This window comes from Bemisia tabaci, chromosome 4, assembly GCF_918797505.1.
Source record: "Bemisia tabaci chromosome 4, PGI_BMITA_v3".
In the NCBI taxonomy this organism is placed as follows: Eukaryota; Metazoa; Arthropoda; class Insecta; order Hemiptera; family Aleyrodidae; genus Bemisia; species Bemisia tabaci.
This window is the reverse complement of record NC_092796.1, coordinates 52,347,585-52,371,545: the sequence shown is the minus strand read 5'-3', so window position 1 is coordinate 52,371,545 and position 23,961 is coordinate 52,347,585. Positions and strand designations below refer to the sequence as shown.

General features: G+C 42.6%; 1 protein-coding gene across 1 annotated transcript in view; it reads right to left on the bottom strand.

The window, feature by feature from the left end:
• The window catches only part of Reph (Regulator of eph expression), a 77,838-nt gene extending 70,751 nt beyond the window's left edge, over positions 1–7,087 (bottom strand). Inside the window, exon 1 of the mRNA XM_019059253.2 lies at positions 6,698–7,087. Within this exon, the coding sequence (XP_018914798.2) occupies positions 6,698–6,763 (66 nt within the window). The 5' untranslated portion in view covers positions 6,764–7,087. The remainder of the gene's footprint in view (positions 1–6,697) is intronic.
• Positions 7,088–23,961: the final 16,874 nt, after the last annotated feature.

Genomic DNA, 23,961 nt, shown 5'->3' with positions numbered 1-23,961 from the left:
ACGCAAAGCATGATGTACGGTTTCAATATTTTAGATAATCCATAACTTATAAGCTCTTATGGAGATAAATGCGATGCATACCAAGAATTTAAAACTATTTTTAACTCAGCATAATTAAATAGCCAAAAAGTAAACCTTGAGACAAAAAAATAAACCAAAATTTGGTAAAATTGGAAAATGAAACGTCAACGCTCTCTGGTAGGTTCAGTTTGATCTAGGAAAATTTTTAGAAGGTCTGAGAAATGTTTTCAACTTGTGTTCACCAGGTTTAAATGAAAATCAAGGCATTGTTTTGTTTAACTGATATATTCCTGACACATTTCTGAAATAAATTTCCTTACCCTTATGCGTTTAAATTAATTTTATAAATGGTTATGACGTACGATCGCCGCGGATCAATTAAATGAGAGTGATACGAGTATTTCAACTAGAGAGCAATGAGGGAAATTCTTACACGGAAATCTGAAGGCGTTTCAAATACCATTCCGTCACGTTTCATACATAGATTCAACATATAGCTGTACCTTATCAGATTAAAAATACGAAATATCTGCCAGTTGTTTCTGAAACATGTTTTTGAAGGATCTTGGAAACGTTGCTAAATTGTGTCAGAAATATGTCAGGTTTATTTCTCACAAACTTCGAACTTCCAAGAATTTCTGCAGCAAACGTTTTAAATATGTTTTAGAAATGTTTCCAAAATATTTAGTTGATCTCCTTTCCCAACATATCGTACACAAATCTAATATAAATCTGTGCCTGGGTCTTTAAAAAAAAAATTGACACAATTACAAATTTTTTCCGATGGATGTCAATAAAGGTTCATTGATTTTCACATAAATTGTGGCAGAAATGTTCCGTAAATATGTTTCAATCATAGGCTTAGCTGTGACAATGGTTTTGAAATGTTTTAGAAACCTTTCTGCTATAGTTTATTGAACGGACTGCAATATATTGACAACTCATAGCTGACACGTTTCTTACACATTTTTTGGGTGGGTTATTTATGCCTTGTGTTCCGGTTGTTCGGGGTCGGGCACCGCAGATACCGGGAACTATACCGTTCTCTATGGGCTCTGCGATGCTCGTCCCAGGGCATCCAAGTTAGGAAAAAGTCTGTATAATTGTATATATTTTCAGTCGATAACCGTTATTTATTTTTAAGTTACATCTAAATATCTTATTTCTGTACAGAAGTTGATATGTTTAATAAATAAAAAAAAAAAAAAAAAAAAAAATTTATGCCTTTTTGAAATAAGTTTGAAACGTTTCCAACTTATTTTTAAAAAAGTTTGAATGACCGCAATTAGAAACATTTTCGATTTGTTTTCAATACGTTTCAAAGACACGGCCAACTTGCCCATTTCATGTATTCGTTTTGAAAATTTGTTGGAAACATATGTCAATGACTAATCCGAGATTGACATGATTTGAAACATTTTAAAAACATTCCATTGTGTAACTGTGCTATTAGGGATTTTGGACGGGAAACTTGAATTTCTGGTCAAATTTTGAAAATTTGAAAATCCGAGATGGCGGATGTGGCCTAAAATGCTATCTCGGGCTGCTCGACCTATCGTGGTGAATCTTGGTTGTATAGGGGGTATTTCTGGCCGGGAAACTCAAATTCCTAGCCGAGTTTCGAAAAATTGAATTTTTTCAAATTTTGACATTGAGCTTGTTCAGTGATTTTTGATTTTTGCGTTTTTTGAAGTATTTACTACGCATAAGCCACAAATAATTTCTCCGATATTTTTCGCATTTCAATCCACGAAAAACAAGTTTGAGGTTGCGTCTTCTGAGCTCCCCTTTAAATGTGTGTCCGAGGAATGAAATATCCCCCAGGGGATACTTACTCAAGTAAGGTCATTTTCGGCCACATCCACCATCTTGGATTTTCGAATTTTCAAAATTCGATCAGAAATTCGAGTTTCCCATCCAAAAATACTACCTGGTACCAAGATTCACCGCGATAGATGGAGCACTAGCCGGGATAGCATTTTAGGCCACATCCGCCATCTTGGATTTTTGAATTTTCAAAATTTGACCAGAAATTCGAGTTTCCCGTCCAAAAATATCCCCGGATTATAAAAATCAGCAAGATCGATCGAACAGGAGCCGAGATAGCATTTTAGGCCACATCCGCCATCTTTGATTTTCGAATTTTCAAAATTTGACCAGAAATTCGAGTTTCCCGTCCAAAAATACCCCCTGACCCCGAAAATCAGCATGATCGATCGAACAGGAGCCGAGATAGCATTATAGGCCACATCCTTAATCTTGGATTTTCGAATTTTCAAAATTTCACGATTCACGGGTTTGTTGACCTATTCAAGGGTTTATCTATCAATTCACGGATTTTTCGAACGAATCACGGGGTTGTCAATCGATTCACGGATTTGCGGATCGATTCGCTGGTTTTTGATCGATTCACGGTCGTCAATCGAATCAGTGCCGATCAAATCACGTCAATCGGTTCATGTTCTAACTTTTCGATCGATTCATGTCGGTCATGTCGGAATCATGACACTGGTTTTTCAATAATTTGTCGATCGAGTCGGTGTTGATCGATTCATGCTTTCATTTTTTGATCGATTCATGTCAATCAAATCTATAAACCCTCCCGTCCAAATTGCATGTTAATATTTGCCACCATTCTCGAAATATTAGCAAGTCGGTAGGTATCCATATTTTTGGCACACCCTGTTTTTTGTAGAATATCTTTCCGCAGGGACAATGCACCTCCCCCCTTCCTCGTATGATGGAAGGAAGGGGTGTTTTCTCTGTTGGGGTAAACCCTCCAGTTTGTAATAGTGACACCAGGGTCGTCTCCCCTATGCAGTCAGTGCTAAAACAATCTATAGTTCCTAATTGCAAAATGAGCTTCCCCGGATTCTTCATTTTGCAATAAGGAACTATAGCCTTTTTTTGTAATTATTGGCAACAGTGTGATGTTTTTGACAAATCTGTCAACACAGGGTGTTAAAGGAACTCCATAGCTATAAAATGAACTATCAAACCGCAACATTGATCGTTTTGATGAAAAACGCCAATGGTTTTTGCAAAAGTTGCTCTCCTGAAAACCTACCGTTCTGCCTATAGTTCCGAATTGCAAAATGCTATCCACATGGTAATAATATAATTTGCGGACAGAACTGCTACGGTACTTAACGCTGATGCTGTTATTTCAATCGAATTCGAAACGAAGAAAAAAATTAGAGGAAGAGGAATTCTTGACAACAATATGAAAATTCTGCAATTATTTGCTAAACATGGTAAAAATCTGTTTTCAACATTAAAAAATAACATTTCGATCGAAACGGCTTTCAAAACAAACGTTTCGATCGGGCATTCCGATCGAGCACTTCGATCGAGCAGTTCGATCGAGCAGTTTCGATCGAAACAGGTCTTCGAACGATCATCGAAATAATCGATCGATCGATCGATCGGTTCGGGGACAGGCCTAAACAAAGCCCAACCACTTCCCACCCTGAGTGGTCTCCATCTTTTCTGTTCTTAAAGGTCTTCATGAGACACGGAATCAGAGCTCTTTCTAGAAAGACTTTAATTTAAGGAAGGTCTAAAATCGTTGAGACGAACACCAATAAATTGCCTGCGCCCTATAATGGCCTATAATGCGCCCGATATTACATGAAGATAAAGGGCAAAAAATGGTGATTTTTCCAGCACTATTTGTTGACAATGAGCAGTACTCATAGGCTCCGAATGCAGTTCGAAATTTTTAAAGTTTTTTGTGCACGGGACAAGGGGGCCGGGGACAGTGGCGTAACGGACTTCCGCTGGGCCCCCCTGCAAAATTTTTTCTAGGGCCCCTCATGTCGATAAAATTCCAAAATCATCCCCCCTCCCGCCCCTCTACTTCCCTCACCCCTTCTCGTTTTTTGGCCCGAGACATTTCAAATCACGGACTTGGACTTGGAATGCCTCACCCCTCACCGTCCCGGATCCCGTACCCGATTAAATGGGGCCCCTAAAGGATCAAGGATCTAAAGGGTGGCGGGAGCCCAGCCCAGGCCCAAGAATCAAAGGGCCCCCAAGGGCCTTCTGGGCCCTTCAGATTCATGGGCCACCCAAAGCCCGAAATACCTACGAAAAGTGACAAAAAAGAGAAAATTTTTAGTAATCACTGAGTGGACATTGGAAGGCAGGGGCCCTCCAGCAAAACAAAAGTTAGGAACATTCCAAAAGAAGTATGAAAAACCCTAAGCTAACAATAAAAATCAGAGGAAGAAGCCCCATCTCGGTAAGTAAAGGCCCAAAGTTTGATACCAAAGCTAAGCATCAAAGAGAGAGAGAAAAAAAAAATTCCGGCGGCCGAGGGCCCCCTAGGCACTTGGGCCCCCCTGCATAGCAGGGTCTGCGGGGGCGCCCGTTACGCCACTGGCCGGGGAGCAGATCGTGCCCTGCAAAGGCCTTGATAAAAAGTCAGCCCCTTCCTTCCGTACTTGATTTGGAATATGACTACAATAAAGGTCTCTATAAAATCACAGGAATAATGTAACTTCGAACCCACACCCTATTAAAAATTATTGACTTAAGATAGTATTATCACCACTTAGCATTTTGAAAACTAAATAGATACCATTTTTTGCTTTCATGGAGAGAAGACAGAGGTAGTCTACCCTTGTCATTTTGTCCAATAGAGTTCATTAAAAAAAAAAAAAAAAAAGTATGGATTTCTGTGCAGGGATTATTGGACAGAGCTCATCGACAGAAAATAATATTTCTGGCATAACTCACTGCTGCTGACTTCCTTGTACACAAATCAGATATTTTGTGAATGTGTGCATGTGCTTTCAGCCTTTTTGTTTAAATCTAGCTACTTAAAAAGCATTATCACAGGGATGAAGATAGGACAAAGGAATTAAGATGGCTTCATTTGATGCGAAAGAATGTACCTAAAACAAGATTCTATCACTCTGTGAATTCACTTGATATCTTCAGCATGGAAACCTTGAGCGAAGGTATTCGAATATTACTTGGGAGGGGGGGATGTCTTCTTGGGTAAATATTTAGATGTGTGGTGATATACTACTGCAATTTCTCTGTGGAGGGGCACGAGCATTACATTCTGAAAGGCAGGCCCCACAAGAGCCTCTCCTAGCTGAGGAGCCTGGGCGGCAATAGGGGGGCCACGGGAGGGAGTGCTGCCCTCCCCCCAGAAATCTTAACCCCTAGCAAGGGAAGAGGGCGATTTCTCTTAGTAAGTGCCAGACATATCTTTCATCGAGGAATTTGAAATTGGTTACATTTTTTGAGTGTAAATAGCTTAAAATTGCTCCGGGGACGACTCAGTTTAGAAACATACCAGGGGAGGCCCCCTGAGCTCCTTAGTAAAGCTAGGAAAATTCCTCGAACGCTCCTATGAAGTTATGAGAGTCCCGCAGACGCAGGCAGACATCCCCCCCAGCGGTGTTCTTTTACCCCCTTATGTGAGGTACCCATCTGCCCACCTCCCATGAAAAGTTCCTAATCCCGCCCATGCTAAGGAGTTGAAGACTGTCGCTGAACAATAGTCCATTTGGAGCGGATAGACTATTGTTGATATAGGCATTATGCCTGTCTTTTCCAGAAGCACAAGCATCATGGAGGGCAGGTCCTTACTTAGAGGCTCTCCTATAACATCAACGACCATCAAAATTAGGTTGGGTCTTTACGCTTCTTTCATTTAAGCACTTAATCCCTCTGGATTTTTGATCAGTGCCTTAGAATTTAATCTGATATTCAGTCTTCTTCTGAAATCAGATCAATTAACCAAGGAAGGAAATCATCTTAGCAGGCGGAGGAAAATTGCGGAGAAATTCACCACTAATCAACATATTTAAGCTAAGAGGAATTGATGCACCAATCAATTTACTGAGAAGAAACTGTGTGCACAGGCTTTGCAGTCATCATAGTTCCTTTGGATTTAATATGTCTGTACATAACACCTGTTAACATAAGTGCGTCGAAATGCAAAATACAATGTTTCCGTGGGTTGCAGTAAATAAACAACATTACAATTTCGACGAATGTTCACAGGGACAGGGGTAGGGGTCTCCCAGCCCTCTACACAGGGGCAAAGCCACGATTGCCTCCCCCCCCTCTTATTTCAGCTAATAGATACACTTGGCCAAAATAGTGCCTAATCCCGTTCCTTGGAATCATTTCAAAGTTGCGAAGATCAAACGGATTTTTAGATGTGAGAAATCTGCCTCAATCAACCATTGTCTATAATGAGGCTTATTGATGGCAGACTCGTCCTTTCACAACCAATTTATTGTTATGATACTAAAAACAAATTAAAACAACAACTGCTAAAGGAGGAAACCGAAAAAATTATCACTAAATGACTGAGTGAATGTGGGGGGTCATTTCAGTTTCATATCATGGGCACCAAAGGTGAGGTCATCTCGAAAACCTGCAACAATTGCAATACTGCAAGCGAAAACTTCATAATAAACAACTAATTGTACTAAAGAGTATGCAATGCATCAATGAAAGGCTGGAACTGCCTTCGAAAACACGGGGTTTATGCATTTTTCTCCCTTAGTTCCAATTTTCTTCTTCCAACTTTCATAGTCAGCCATCTTAGGTCCGCTAAAATTGGAGGATTCAAAAAAGCCCGATTGACCTTGGACGAAGGTGAAAGACACATTTTGGGGGCAAGATGAACTGGCAGAAACTGGGATCTCACCTTATCACTTGGGTGTTCTTCATTAAGGGAATGTGTTCTTAGTTTATGAGTTAAGAACTTGAGCATTATCTCAACACCAGAACCTACGGCCGATAACTGAGCGTCATAAATAAACTATTTTCGGAGAGAGAGAGAGTAAAGAGTAGAGATAAACGCGTTTAATTATCAGGGAGTTCACGGGGATACACCGAGAAGCGAACGCACAGAACGGAGGCACAGCGGTAGGAGAGCACTGATAAGGCCTGCCATTTTCAAGCTAACCACAAAGCCACTAGGTCACATGCGGGGCCGGGCAGGCGGCACAACCACCTAGCGAGCGAAGCTGAGCGATGACTGTTCAGCCTGGGTCTCGTTTCTCCGTAACTCTCTTTACTACGGCCGAGTACGCCAGTCAGCTGAAGTAGAGTGGTCTCGACGAGTCCATTTCGGCGTCGACCCGAGGGGCGCACCGTTCCCGCACGCTCGCCACTCCACACAATGAAATCCCCATCATTTCCGTCGCCTACCCCCTAATATCCCCCCAAAACCCTACAAACCCCAACTTTCGAACACACTCGCTTGTCACGGACGGGCGGAGCCCCGAACGTACCCCCAAAATCGGAATTGGTTCAATGTGAAGTTGGTATAGGGCCTTCCCTGTACTCCATTCATAAGTTTGGACTCGGCTTCCGTAGTCAGCGTAAAAGGATCGCCGCGCTGTGATTGGTCGACCTCGGAGCCGTGCACGGCCCCGTGGTGGGGGACCTCGGCGCAGCTCGTTGTGAATGAATCCGATTTTACCCCCGAATTCTACACGTAACACACCGGCGGCTACGTCGCCCGCCCCTCCCCCCACCACGCGCGGCGTCGCGCTCCGCTGCAAGCGCCATTCCTGCGCTATTCCGAATCCGATAATGTCCGAAACTTACCTACTCGTCCGAGCCTTCAGTTTCGCTCTCCGGGAGCTTTTTTGTTGAATGAAATTTGCCATGCTTCACTACACCTCTTTCCTCCATTCTGCGAACTCACTCGCAGCCAACGCATCTCTCTGCGCCTCAATAGTTACCTTTTTTCTGTGTATAATGAATAATTAGCATTCCGGTTTTATAAATTGGCCTTTCTTAATTTTTTTTTTATTTGTGCCGAAATTACTTAAAACTACGTCGATATTTTGGCTCGTACGAATGTTCAAACATACATGGCTAGTAAGAACATGGAATGACACCCTTATTATTCCTCCACCAGAGTTGCCAAACTTCGAACGTGACGCTCTCCGTAGCCGTAGAAGAGTGGAGCAGGTCTGTGCCTCCCACCAAGGGCATAGGGCTCCATGCGCTGGCCGCTCGGCGATTCGTCTGATGCTCTTTGGAACTCAAATTAGGGTTCGTGCGACCTTGAAAGGTCCTTGAAAACCCTTGCTTTTTTTCTCTTTCGATTTGCAATTCCTCGGAAGTAGGGAGCGCTCATAAATGACGTAACGCCATCGGAGGAGGGAGGGGACATGAACCTGCGTCACGCTGATTTAACCCTTATTTCTGTTGCTAAGAAGTTAAAAACTCGCACAATATAAAAAAAATGTACAGTCCTCATTTCTTCGACGTTACTTGGACTGAGTTAAGCAGAAAGGAACCAACCCACATTTTGGAAAAAATTGAGTCATGAGTGGTTTTGAACTCACTGCTCTACTATCTATCGCCAAAAATTCAAAGTTTTGGTTGGAGCTTTTACAGAAATTGAACTTGAAGTTTATCTTTTACATCGAGTCTTATGCAGGAGCCAAACTTTAGACCTCTTTTTCTCGGTTCGATCCCGATGTGGCTTGGTTCCTTTCTGTGTAACTCCGTCCATTTGTGAAACTATAATGGAAAATACTTCAAATTTTATCCAGTCACATATTCAACGCAGTTTCTCACAATTTTGAGGGTCTGTATATTGGGAGAGGGGGAGGGCCGTTCAACGTTATGTAATTATCAACGGGGCCTCCGGAGTCCGGTTCCATCACATGGGAAGAGGGGGTGAAAAATGCCGAAAAAGTGCGTAGGGTGCATAATGCATGATGCTCCCTACTTAATTTACATGGTAGAAGTCATAGCAAAAAATTATGAAAAATGTTTTCATAGAGATAAATAATTGAACCCTACGCTATGCAAGTTACTTCAGCGGCGAATTTGAAGCGAAATTAAACTTTCTCCTCAATTTTGCTCTCCTTTTTTTCCTCGTTTTTAGTGTATTTTCCGAAGGAAATACACTATTGCATTCTCCCCTGATGTCAGACCTGGACCAAAGACCATGTAATGAGCATCGATCATGGGTCGTAGATTACGAATATGCATGCCGTTTGAATTCATGTTTATATATATATATATATATATCTGTTTATTTATGTATGTATTTCCGACTCATCGTGGTTTTTCCGATTTTTGCTTGGTTATATTTCCCTCATTTTAAAAAATTTCCGGGTGAAACTTTTTGCGATGTAAAGTAGAGGAACAGGACTACCATTCTGCGAAAAAAAAACGGAGATCGAAGTATTACATTTCGAATGGTGGGGGCGAGAAGTGGGGGGAGGTTCAATTTTGTGGGCGCGATAACTCGCGCAAATTAAAAGCTTTCCCCCCGAAATTTTTACAGAAGGAAGATCTTACATAGTTCTAGGCTGGTATTGAATTTGAGCGAAATCGGTCGAGCCGTTTAAAAATGGCGAGCTTTGAAAGTTTTAGGCGGGGGGTGTGCGGCAAAAGAGGAGGGAAGCCGCACAGTGGGTCACGACCTGAACATTGGTGGACAAGACGGCAATGTTGTCGCACAGTGGGTCACGAACTGAAAGTTGGTGGTCAAGACGGCAATGTTGTCGCACAGTGGGTCACGAACTGAAAATTGGTGGACAAGACGGCAATGTTGTCGCACAGTGGGTCAAGAACTGAAAATTGGTGGATAAGACGGCAATGTTGTCGTACAATGGGTCACGAACTGATGAACTGATAATTGGTGGACACGATGGCTATATTGTCGCACAGTGGGTTACAGACTGATAATAGGTGGACAAGACGGCAATGTTGTCGCACAGTGGGTTATGGAGATTCATCCATCGTCATTCAAGCTTGCCACAGCGTTTGTTGACATTTTTTCATATTAGACATTACATGAGGATTGTTGTTGCAATCTGGCGACATGAAGTCCTTATTCGAATAATCAATGCCTTCAACAGTGTAAACGTAAATCCAACCTCCAAACATTGATAACTTCCCGCCCCCGCCCCTCCCTTCGGAAAATACACTCTTCCCGCGGTGGACGCGCGGGTCACTTAAAAGACAGAACAACTGAGGCCGGACACTCAAACTTAAAAACGCGCGCGAAGCGCGCGTCCTGGGGGGGCTTGGGGGGGCGAAGCCCCCCCAAAAACCGGCGCGGAGCGAAGCGAAGCGCCGGTTTTTTTCTTTCCTTTCATTTTGGTGCCCTATTGTAATGGCGCATGGTGCAGCCGCTCTTTACGCGTAACCAGTGGCATGGCGTGCTCTGCGATATATCGATAGATGTGCCATTTAAATCTATGGAAAAGGATCGATTATCAAGGTGATCGCAACGAACACCTTGATAATCGATTCTTTACTACAGCTTCAAATGGAGAAATATCGATAATCGATCCTTTACGCCACGCCACTGCACGTAACCCTTAACCCAGTTCTGTTTAGACTGGTTTTTCACGCGGCTTAAAAAAAAAAAAAAAAAAAAAAAAAAAAAAAAAAAAAAAAAAAAAGGACGGTCCAAGCACTACTGATGTACCAGTAATCCCGGTTATTTTTTGGGTCCTAGTCCGCCCCTGAAAGTCGCAAAAGTTGAAGATCGAAGGTAAGCTGTATATAAGTTATGCGCATTCTCATTTCGCCTTCAATTTCTGAGGTAGGCCAATGAGCATCCTCCGCGTGGTAGCAGCTGTCTATTCGAGAATTCGTGTCTCGTCTCACTAATGGAGATGCTGCAGATGTGAGGTATTTGCGATTTGACCATTGATCCTCATCTAAAAGTTCGCGAAAAACACGATGGTGCCACTGGTTTTTTTCTGAAATCAACTTCCAAGCTCAAAAAAAAAAACTCTCAAGTTGAGGCCAAAATGGAGGGGGTATCCCAAGCTATCCTGAGAGTTCACTTACACCAAGACAAACTCTCCATGCAAAGATAGGGATCAAATACATTGACAGGGCTGCCACTTTATTTGGGGACTCTGAAACTGAAAACACGGCAACCCTGCTAATGTATTTGCTCCCTACAACTCCTACAAGAGCATTCCAATGTCGCTAACCTTGCAAACATAAACGATCATCTAAACTAGTTTCACCTCCTTTCCCAATAAACTATAAATTCAAGACGAAAATTACCGTCGTAAAGTTTACTTTTTGCAAAGAATGTACCTAAGTTGCACAATCCTGGCAACATTGAAATGCTCTTAGTTCCTTTTTGCAAAATGCGATCCAATTGGTTGTTGCTGCAGAATAATGGTTTCCCGCAACCTGCTATACAATTCTCCAGTGACCATGTAAGTTGGCCCGAGCAACTTTTCGGGAAGAAAGCCTTTCCCCTACCTGGTTTCTGTCTTAATATCCGCCCGAGTTTCGCGGTGCGGTGGCGTTTGCGGACGTGGCGTTTGCGGATTCTAAGAATCGGGTGGCGTTTGCGGATTCTCATATTTTGACGGTGGCGATTGCGGACATGCGGAACAGGGCCGGTGGACTTTGCGGACCGGAGAATTTCGGCGGTGGCGATTGCGGACGGAGGGGTAGGCACCTACATATGCTGCCCCCCACCCCTGCGCTGTATCTTAAAGAGAAAAATTACCGGAGAGGCTCTGGATTCCTTGCCGTGGATGTAGAATGAAAACAATATTAGTATTAAACATTAGTATTATTATTATATTAGTATAAAAACATATGAGCTGTGAACATACAGTAAATTTTTAAAAACAGGCATATCAGAAATCAAGAAACTGAAAAATCGTCAGTTTCAGTTCATTTTTAGGATGAAAAACATGTCGTAAATTCTAGTCCAAAATTACTGAAAGTCAAAAAATTAAAATGTGTTTTAATTTTTCGTTGTAATTTTTTGACTTTCAGTAATTTTGGACTAGAATTTACGACATGTTTTTCATCCTAAAAATGAACTGAAACTGACGATTTTTCAGTTTCTTGATTTCTGATATGCCTGTTTTTAAAAATTTACTGTATGTTCACAGCTCATATGTTTTTATACTAATATAATATAATACTAATGTTTAATACTAATATTGTTTTCATTCTACATCCACGGCAAGGAATCCAGAGCCTCTCCGGTAATTTTTCTCTTTAATATACAGCGCAGGGGTGGGGGGCAGCATATGTAGGTGCCTACCCCTCCGTCCGCAATCGCCACCGCCGAAATTCTCCGGTCCGCAAAGTCCACCGGCCCTGTTCCGCATGTCCGCAATCGCCACCGTCAAAATATGAGAATCCGCAAACGCCACCCGATTCTTAGAATCCGCAAACGCCACGTCCGCAAACGCCACCGCACCGAGTTTCGCATATCTTCCGTTTCTCCTCATCGCAGCTTCCATCAAACCGCAATTGCCCGGAAACTAGGACCGCACATCTTATCTGATAAAATCGTTCGCCCTTTAGACCGATTCTGGGGGGTTAGGCTAGACTAGTCGATGAGTCAACTGTTGATCTAATTTCATTACATGAACGAAGAAGAAAAACGGGGTAAAAAATCAGTAATGTGTGATCAATTTTCAAGGACAATTCTGTAATTTCTCCTACGATTTTAAATAGATTAAAACGCGTAATATCCGAAATCTAAGCTCAGATTCGGATTCCTAGTGAAAAACTGATGCGATTTCATGCATCAAATTTTGGAATAGCGTGAAGGAAAGAGGTTTAATGACGTAAAAAAACACTAATGTGTGATCAATTTTCAAGGACAATTCTGTAATTTCTCCTACGATTTTAAATAGATTAAAACGCGTAATATCGAAAATCTAAGCTCAGATTCGGATTCCTCGTGAAAAATTGATGAGATTTCATGTATCATATGTTAAAAAAGCGTGAAGGAAAAAGGTTTAACGACGCGTATACTACCCTTTTGAACTACGCCGCCGCGCCGCGCCGGCCGCCCGAGATGCAACGGAACGGGGAGGCGCCGGCCGGCGCTTTATAGCGTTCGGTTTCGTCGCGAGGAATTCCTCAAGATAAATTCTTATTCTTCCTCCTCCGCTGACCCACTGAGCACTACCCACGTTGCCACGTTGGATTCATATGCTCGAATCAGTATGTCTACGTTACGTCTCTTTCCTTCACGCTATGCTCGGGTATGATACATGAAATTGTATCAATTTTTAACGAGGAATCCGAATCTGAACTTCGATTTTGGGTATCACGCGTTTTAAGTAAAATTTTCCAAATTCGAAAATCTGAAATGACTGACGTGGCTTAAAATGTCATCTCGGCTCCTGTTCGATGGATTTTCCTAAAATTCGGTGTCAGGGTATGATACATGAAATCGCATCGATTTTTTACGAGGAATCCGAATCTGAACTCCGATTTTGGGTATCACGCGTTTTAAGTAAAATTTTTCAACTTCAAAAATCCGAAATGACTGAAGTGGCTTAAAATGCCATCTCGGCTCCTGTTCGATAGATTTTCCTGAAATTCGGTGTCAGGGTATGATACATGAAATCGCATCGATTTTTTACGAGGAATCCGAATCTGAGCTTCGATTTTGAGGATCACGCGTTTTAAATCAAAATCTGTCAAAATTCAAAAAATTCAAAATTCGAAAATCCGAAATGGCTTAAAATGCTATTTCGGTCCCTGTTCGATGGATTTTTCTGAAATTCGGTGTCAGGAGCAGGAGGTATTTTTCGACAGGAAACTCGAATTTTTAGTCGATTTTTGAAAATTCTCAAATTCAAGATGGCGGACGTGGGCGAAAATGCTATCTCGGTTTCTCTTTGTTCGAGTCTTGTGATACGCGGTCACACGGTATTTTTCAACGGAAAACTCGAATTTTTAGTCAACCTTTTAAAATTCTCAACTCCAAAATGTTGGATGTGGCCTAAAATGAGCCCCGGTTCTGCCCCCTGTTTCTGTTCGTTAGAGCTTTGTGAACCGCGGGATCAGGGGTACTTTTCGATAGGAAACTCGAATTTTTAGTCGATTTTTGAAAATTTTCAAATCCAAGATGGTGGACGTGGCCTAAAATGCTATGTCGGCTCCTGTTTGATGGATTTATGGCGCCCCCTTACTACATGACTACTCTTGTATTTCTGTACAGCCGCAAATTTAGGGTCAAGGGGCGCCTGACCGTCAATGGACCAGGTGGATTTTTTGTCCTGCAAATTTACCTTTAGACGGCAATTCTCTTTATATTTTGTCTATGGTTTTTATGCCCCCCCCCCTTTCTCGCGGACTCTCTTTTCACTTTTCTTGCCTCCTTTTTCCTTCCATTTCCCCCCTTCTTCCTTGCTTTCACAGCCCATCCTTGTTTCCTCTTCCTTTTTTCCCTTTGTCTTTTCTTTCCTTTTTTTCCTTTTCCTTTTCCCCCTTTTTTTCCCTCTCTTCTTCTTTCGTGGCGCCCCCCAAAGGCTGGCGCCCGTGTGCGCCGGACGCCCTGCACAGTGCACACGCCCTAAGTCCGGGTCTGCTCCCTACCTTCGCATGGAGAGTTTGTTTTGACGTGGACGTAGTCGTGGACTCTCAGGATAGCGTGGGATATCCCCTCCATTTTGGCCTCAACCTGAGAGCTTTTTTTTGAGCTTGGGAGTTGATTTCAGGAAAAACCCAGTGGCACCATCGTGTTTCTCGCGAACTTTTACATAAGATCAATGGTCAACTCGCAAATTCCTCACACATACAACATCCCCATTATGCATCGTATAGTAAATTGAATCTTTCGTTTCGAAAAAGATCCAGCCTAGAAAAAGTTAATTTTGCTAGGAAAGGATAAAATCTGTGTAGTAACCAGAAAAGTAGTGTTTCAATGCAAATAAAAATGAACATCGTGAAAATCGCGAGTTGGGTCGTTCTCGAACTGAGAAATTCAGTTATGTTAAACTCCGCCCGATGATCTTAATGCTCAAGCAATGTTATTTTACGTTGCTCTCAAGGATTGATAGTAAATGCAAACATACCAATTCAAAAATTATTCGGGGAAATAATGATTTCATGGCCTGCTAATGAAAGAGCGCGATTGAGATATTTAGAAAACAATTTTCGCTTCCTTAAAATGTTTTGCCTGCATAATCTTTGAAAGTCTGACAATAGACACTCTGTAACATGCGGGAACTCCTATTATTTCATCTGCATGCAATGTCGGCCTTTTTTCTTTCTTTCTTTCTTTTTTTTTGCTATTCACAATTGGACTACATATTTTTCTACTCCTGGAGGAGCGGTGGTGACTTCGAATTTTTGAAGCACGGATGATGGATAACAGCAATTAAATTGATAAATGCCGTTGACGGCGTCATCTGAAGGTTTCATTGATGACTTTATGCATATAGGTAAATCTAAACTTGGACAGATTTACCGTTAATCCAAATTTTGACATGGCGCACTGAAAAAAACTCCGGCCGTGGAAGCCGTACTCGTACTTACAGGCTATATAGACATACCGTCTGCGTCCCGGGCTCAGAGGCCGGAAGTTCCGGGCGTAGTACTGCCGTGCTAAGGAAGAACACCATATAAGCCTTCAGACGTTGCCAAGTTTCCTTCGATAAAAACCGAATTTACTGGGAAAATTGTGAATATTTTTTTCAAAAATTTTCAGACTTTTTTGTACGCAATTTAATCTAAAATATCAGAAGATTTCAAAGAAAAATGCGCGTGAATGTCAAAAATTCATATTCTATCAAGGGAAATTTTGCAACTCTCGAATGTTCATACGACGTTCTTCCTTAGCACGACAGAGCATTCGGAGCAATCGAAGCTACGGCTCCAGCACCCGTAACTTTTGGCATCTGAGCCCGAAATGGACTGTACGTCTATTATCCGTGACTTTTTTTTCAATGTGGTTTTCGGCCCGTTTTTTAGCATGAGAACCCCATAGCCTAAAATGGTTGAGCGAATCAGAGGACATTCTGTCCATACTCTCCCTTGAAAAAAACGAAGGACGATCCGTAGAATCCAAGCAAAGACCGTGGAGTGGTGGTATGTACCTTCGATTTTCTCAGCTTTGAGCCGCGACTACGGGGCGGCTCGCCTCGGCGGGCGCCCTCCGCTCCACCTCTTTAATTATTGAGTGTGAAAGTGTCACTCTGAATAAGCGTTGCCCGTCCGTCATTGTCTGCCCGGCGTTTCTGGTCGTGGGTGTGATGCGTGCAGCGCTGCTAACTCGCCCAGGATCCGCGGCGCCGATGAATGATTTACAAGTGTGCTATCGCCCTTCGTCCTTTCCCAGACGAAGGAACCTAACTCCATTACAACGTTGCAAAATTGACTCCAACTAGAGGCTCCCTTAAAGTACACTGAAAAAGAAAGTTATACGGGCTATATGCACACTGAAAAAAAAGTAGCTTGGATCAAGCATGATGATTCTTGAATTTGCCGCCAAGAATTTTTTTTTCTTGCTTTAAGTTGAATTTTTCTTGATACAAGCAAAATAATGCTTGGGTTAAGCCAAAAAGTAGCTTATATTAACCAGAAAAATTCTTGATTTAAGAAGAAATAGTTCTTGGCGGCAAAAAGTTTCTTTTTTTCCAGTGCATACCGCCCGTTTCGGGCTCAGAGGCGAAAAGTTACGGGTGCTGGAGCCATTGCTTCGATTGCTCCGGGTGCCACGCCCGGAACTTCCGGCCTCTGAGCCCGGAACGCGGACGGTATGTCTAGAGTACCTGCACAGCGAGAGTATAGACAGACTAGTCGTGATTAGCTCGCTTTGCGAGCTGACACGTCTAGCCGGGGAGTGCCCCTGGACCCCAGTTCTACGCTTCGCGACGAACTTGCGACTCGCTCCGCAAGCCGCCACCGCGCCGCACAGTTTTTAACATCGATGAGGAGACAACACCTATGTCTTAATCTTCTTTTTCACCAAGTTTTACAGAAATTGATGTTCTAGGAGTCCGGACCGCGTTTTCGTGCGGGGCCGCCATCTTGGATTTGGAGATGTTGAAAATCTGACCAAAAATGCGAGTTTTCCGTCAAAATACACCTCCTAATACCGAATTTCACAAAAATCGATGGATCGGAAGCCGATATAACAATTTCGACTACGTTCGCCATTTTTGATTTTTGAATTTTGAAAATCGGACCTAAAATTCTAATTTCCCGTCGAAATATACCCCCTAATACCGAATTTCACAAAAATCGATCGATATCAGTAAGCGATATAGCATTTTAGGCCACGGCCGCCATCTTGGATTTGGATATTTTGAAAATCTGACCAAAAATTCGAGTTTCTCGTCGAAAAATACCCGTTGATACCGAGTTTCACGAAAATCAATTTAGCAGGAGCCGACTTAGCATTTTAGGCCACGGCCGCCATCTTGGATTTGGATATTTTGAAAATCTGACCGAAAATTCGAGTTTCTCGTCGAAAAATACCCCTGGATGTACCGAGTTTCACGAAAATCGATCAAACAGGAGCCGACTTAGCATTTTAGGCCACGGCCGCCATCTTGGATTTGGATATTTTGAAAATCTGACCAAAAATTCGAGTTTCTCGTCGAAAAATACCCCTGGATACCGAGTTTCACGAAAATCGATCGAACAGGAGCCGACTCAGCATTTTAGGCCACGGCCGCCATCTTGGATTTTGAAATTTTGAAAATCTAACCAAAAATTCGAGTTTCCCGTCGAAAAGTACCCCCGGATACCGAGTTTCACGAAAATCGATCGAACAGGAGCCGACTTAGCATTTTAGGCCACGGCCGCCATCTTGGATTTTGAAATTTTGAAAATCTGACCAAAAATTCGAGTTTCCCGTCGAAAAGTACCTCCGGATACCGAGTTTCACGAAAATCGATCGAACAGGAGCCGACTTAGCATTTTAGGCCACGGCCGCCATCTTGGATTTTGAGATTTTGAAAATCCGACGAAAAATTCGAGATCCCCGTTGAAAAATACCCCCGCTAACCAATTTCCACAAAAATCCGTTGAAAAATACCGCCTAAAACCTTATATTTCGTCTATAAGGCAGTGACGTCACGCAACAGGATTGAACCTGTTCGGCGCGATGCGCGTAAACAACCGCGTATCTCCAATGTAATGCTATATGGAGAAACAACTTTTCGCTCTTGCGGGCGTCCTAAGCAGCGGATTTGAACGGGAATAATTTTAATCAACTCCTCGTTACAATAGCTGAGCGTGTACCAATTTTAAAGGAAATCGCTTCGGCCAATTTTTATCTAGGGGGGGCAGAGTGAGTGGGAACAGCAGCTTTATATAGAGTAACTAGTCGTGAATAGCTCGCTTTGCGAGCTGACACGTCTAGCCGGGGAGTGCCCCTGGACCCCAGTTCTACGCTTCGCGACGAACTTGCGACTCGCTCCGCGAGCCGCCACCGCCCCGCACAGTTTTTAACATTGATGAGGAGACAACATCTATGTCTTAATCTTCTTTTTCACCAAGTTTTACAGAAATTGATGTTCTGGGAGTCCGGACCGCGTTTTCGTGCGGGGCCGCCATCTTGGATTTGGAAATGTTGAAAATCGGACCTAAAATTCTAATTTCCCTTCGAAATACACCTCCTAAAACCGAATTTCACAAAAATTGATGGATCGGAAGCCAAGATAGCAATTTAGACAACGTTCGTCATCTTGAATTTTTGAATTTTGAAAACCGGACCTAAAATTCTAATTTCCCGTCGAAATATACCCCCTAATACCGAATTTCACAAAAATCGATCGATATCCGGAAGCGATAAAGCATTTTAGGCCACGGCCGCCATCTTGTATTTTGAAATTTTGAAAATCTAACCAAAAATTCGAGTTTCTCGTCGAAAAATACCCCTGGATACCGAGTTTCACGAAAATCGATATAACAGGAGCCGACTGAGCATTTTAGGCCACGGCCGCTATCTTGGATTTTGAAATTTTGAAAATCTGACCAAAAATTCGAGTTTCTCGTCGAAAAGTACCCTTGATCTCCGAGTTTCACAAAAATCGATCAAACAGGAGCCGACTTAGCATTTTAGGCCATGGCCGCCATCTTGGATTTGGAAATTTTGAAAATCTGACCAAAAATTCGAGTTTCTCGTCGAAAAATACCCGAGGATACCGAGTTTCACGAAAATCGATAGAACAGGAGCCGACGTAGCATTTTAGGCCACGGCCGCCATCTTTTGGATTTGGAAATTTTGAAAATCTGACCAAAAATTCGAGTCTCTTGTCGAAAAATACCCCTGGATACCGAGTTACACGAAAATCGATAGAACAGGAGCCGACGTTGCATTTTAGGCCACGGCCGCCATCTTTTGGATTTTGAAATTTTGAAAATCTGACCGAAAATTCGAGTTTCTCGTCGAAAAATACCCCTGGATACCGAGTTTCACGAAAATCGATATAACAGGAGCCGACTGAGCATTTTAGGCCACGGCCGCCATCTTGGATTTTGAAATTTTGAAAATCTGACCAAAAATTCGAGTTTCTCGTCGAAAAATACCCCTGGATACCGAGTTTCACGAAAATCAATCAAACAGGAGCCGACTTAGCATTTTAGGCCACGGCCGCCATCTTGGATTTTGAGATTTTGAAAATCCGACCAAAAATTCGAGATCCCCGAGAAAAATACCCCCGCTTACCAATTTCCACAAACATTCGTCGAAAAATACCTCCTAAAACCTTAAATTTCGTCTATAAGGCAGTGACGTCACGCAACAGGATTGAACCTGTTCGGTGCGATGCGCGTAAACAACCGCGTATCTCCAATGTAATACTATATGGAGAAATAACTTTTCGCTCTTGCGGGCATCCGAGGCAGCGGATTTGAATGGGAATAATTTTAATCAACTCCTCATTACAATAGCTAAGCGTGTACCAATTTTAAAGGAAATCGCTTCGGCCAATTTTTATCTAGGGGGGGCAGAGTGAGTGGGAACAGCAGCTTTATATAGAGTAACTAGTCGTGATTAGCTCGCTTTGCGAGCTGACACGTCTAGCCGGGGAGTGCCCCTGGACCCCAGTTCTACGCTTCGCGACGAACTTGCGACTCGCTCCGCGAGCCGCCACCGCCCCGCACAGTTTTTAACATTGATGAGGAGACAACATCTATGTCTTAATCTTCTTTTTCACCAAGTTGTACAGAAATTGATGTTCTAGGAGTCCGGACCGCGTTTTCGTGCGGGGCCGCCATCTTGGATTTGGAAATGTTGAAAATCGGACCTAAAATTCTAATTTCCCTTCGAAATACACCTCCTAATACCGAATTTCACAAAAATCGATGGATCGGAAGCCGAGATAACAATTTAGACCATGTTCGCCATTTTTGATTTTTGAATTTTGAAAATCGGACCTAAAATTCTAATTTCCCGTCGAAATACACCTCCTAATACCGAATTTCACAAAAATTGATGGATCGGAAGCCAAGATAGCAATTTAGACAACGTTCGTCATCTTGGATTTTTGAATTTTGAAAACCGGACCTTAAATTCTAATTTCCCGTCGAAATATACCCCCTAATACCGAATTTCACAAAAATCGATCGATATCCGGAAGCAATATAGCATTTTAGGCCACGGCCGCCATCTTGGATTTTGAAATTTTGAAAATCTAACCAAAAATTCGAGTTCCCCGTCGAAAAGTACCCTAGATCTCCGAGTTTCACAAAAATCGATCAAACAGGAGCCGACTTAGCATTTTAGGCCATGGCCGCCATCTTGGATTTGGAAATTTTGAAAATCTGACCAAAAATTCGAGTTTCTCGTCGAAAAATACCCGAGGATACCGAGTTTCACGAAAATCGATAGAACAGGAGCCGACGTAGCATTTTAGGCCATGGCCGCCATCTTTTGGATTTGAAAATTTTGAAAATCTGACCGAAAATTCGAGTTTCTCGTCGAAAAATACCCCTGGATACCGAGTTTCACGAAAATCGATATAACAGGAGCCGACTGAGCATTTTAGGCCACGGCCGCCATCTTGGATTTTGAAATTTTGAAAATCTGACCAAAAATTCGAGTTTCTCGTCGAAAAATACCCCTGGATACCGAGTTTCACGAAAATCAATCAAACAGGAGCCGACTTAGCATTTTAGGCCACGGCCGCCATCTTGGATTTTGAGATTTTGAAAATCCGACCAAAAATTCGAGATCCCCCGAGAAAAATACCCCCGCTTACCAATTTCCACAAACATTCGTCGAAAAATACCTCCTAAAACCTTAAATTTCGTCTATAAGGCAGTGACGTCACGCAACAGGATTGAACCTGTTCGGCGCGATGCGCGTAAACAACCGCGTATCTCCAATGTAATACTATATGGAGAAATAACTTTTCGCTCTTGCGGGCATCCGAGGCAGCGGATTTGAATGGGAATAATTTTAATCAACTCCTCATTACAATAGCTAAGCGTGTACCAATTTTAAAGGAAATCGCTTCGGCCAATTTTTCTCTAGGGGGGGGCAGAGTGAGTGGGAACAGCAGCTTTATATAGAGTAACTAGTCGTGATAAGCTCGCTTTGCGAGCTGACACGTCTAGCCGGGGAGTGCCCCTGGACCCCAGTTCTACGCTTCGCGACGAACTTGCGACTCGCTCCGCGAGCCGCCACCGCCCCGCACAGTTTTTAACATTGATGAGGAGACAACATCTATGTCTTAATCTTCTTTTTCACCAAGTTTTACAGAAATTGATGTTCTAGGAGTCCGGACCGCGTTTTCGTGCGGGGCCGCCATTTTGGATTTGGAAATGTTGAAAATCTGACCAAAAATGCGAGTTTTCCGTCAAAATACACCTCTTAATGCCGAATTTCACAAAAATCGATGGATCGGAAGCCAAGATAACAACTTAGACCACGATCGCCATTTTTGATTTTTGAATTTTGAAAATCGGACCTAAAATTCTAATTTCCCGTCGAAATACACCTCCTAATACCGAGTTTCACAAAAATCGATCGATATCAGGAAGCTATGTAGCATTTTAGACCACGATCGCCATTTTTGATTATTGAATTTTGAAAATCGGACCTAAAATTCTAATTTCCCGTCGAAATACACCTCCTAATACCGAGTTTCACAAAAATCGATGGATCGGAAGCCAAGATAGCAATTTAGACAACGTTCGTCATCTTGGATTTTTGAATTTTGAAAACCGGACCTTAAATTCTAATTTCCCGTCGAAATATACCCCCTAATACCGAATTTCACAAAAATCGATCGATATCCGGAAGCGATATAGCATTTTAGGCCACGGCCGCCATCTTGGATTTTGAAATTTTGAAAATCTAACCCAAAATTCGAGTTCCCCGTCGAAGAGTACCCTAGATCTCCGAGTTTCACAAAAATCGATCAAACAGGAGCCGACTTAGCATTTTAGGCCACGACCGCCATCTTGGATTTTGAGATTTTGAAAATCCGACCAAAAATTCGAGTTTCCCGTCGAAAAGTACTCCCGGATGCCAGAGTTTCACGAAAATCGATCGAACAGGAGCCGACTTAGCATTTTAGGCCACGGCCGCCATCTTGGATTTTGAAATTTTGAAAATCTGACCAAAAATTCGAGTTTCCCGTCGAAAAGTACCCCGGATACCGAGTTTCACGAGAATCGAGCGAGCAGGAGCCAACTTAGCATTTTAGGCCACGACCGCCATCTTGGATTTTGAGATTTTGAAAATCTGACCAAAAATTCGAGTTTTCCGTCGAAAAATACCCGTGGATACCGAGTTTCACGAGAATCGAGCGAACAGGAGCCGACTTAGCATTTTAGGCCACGGCCGCCATCTTGGATTTTAATATTTTGAAAATCCGACCAAAAATTCGAGATCCCCGTTGAAAAATACCCCCGCTGACCAATTTCCACAAACATTCGTCGAAAAATACCTCTTAAAACCTTACATTTCGTCTATAAGGCAGTGACGTCACTCAACAGGATTGAACCTGTTCGGCGCGATGCGCGTAAACAACCGCGTATCTCCAATGTAATACTATACGGAGAAATAACTTTTCGCTCTTGCGGGCGTCCTAGGCAGCGGATTTGAACGGGAATAATTTTAATCAACTCCTCATTACAATAGCTAAGCGTGTACCAATTTTAAAGGAAATCGCTTCGGCCAATTTTTATCTAGGGGGGGCAGAGTGAGTGGTAACGGCAGCTTTATATAGAGTAATGTGAAACTCCGAAACTCCATCAGGCCTTCGCCGATGCCTCCGCGAATAAAGTTAGGGCCCAGAAATGCAGCCAACCTATGAATTTATTGAATTATCCAGAGCGATTTACTAATACAATTATTACGAACCATCGTTTATAAAGCACGTATTTGACTTAGTTTTTGCATATATTTACTCATTTTTGCGGAAGAGTGCTCATTTATGTACATTCTTGGCCATCTTGGTTAAAATTGAAATCTGCAGACTCTGCAAACTAGCAGTGAAATTTTGTGTGTTAGAAGTTGGTTAGAAGAATGGCTGCACTTTTGGGCCTTAAGCCCTCCATGAGGCGATCTGTTCATACTCTCGCTCTATAGGTACTCTACCCTAAAGTACACTGAAAAAGAAAGTTACGGGCTATGTAGGCATACCGTCCGTTTCGGACTCAGAGGCCAAAAGCTACGGGTGCTGGAGCCGTAGCTTTGATTGCTCCGGGTGCCACGCCCGGAACTTCCAGCCTCTGAGCCCGGAACGCGGACGGTATGTCTATATAGCCTATAAGCACGGTCTTCACGGTTGGAGTTTTTTTTTTTTTTCAGTGACGGGACGCGACTCTTTCGATTTTTTGACACCCACCTTGTGCACAGTAGAGCCTCGATTATCCGCGGTGATGCGACTACTGCAAATAACTGGAAATCGCGGATAATCCGAAACTGTATGCAAGCTATATTTCGGGAAAAGTGGTCAATTAAAGCTTAAATTAGCTCTATTTGACTACTTTAAGTAGTATTTCATACTGAAAAAAAACCTTAAAACTAATTGAGATAAAAACTTTTACCACAAGAAATCCACCAGAAAAACCGTTAATGATTCAAATCGCGGAAAATCGAAGCGCGGATAACCGAGACTCTACCATAATTGTTATCTTCAATTTTGCTGATTGTTGCATGTCATCACACCAAAGGAGTCGTTAAAATTGTCTATCAGAAATCGACGGATTTAAGGGGAATCCGACTACCTATTGCAG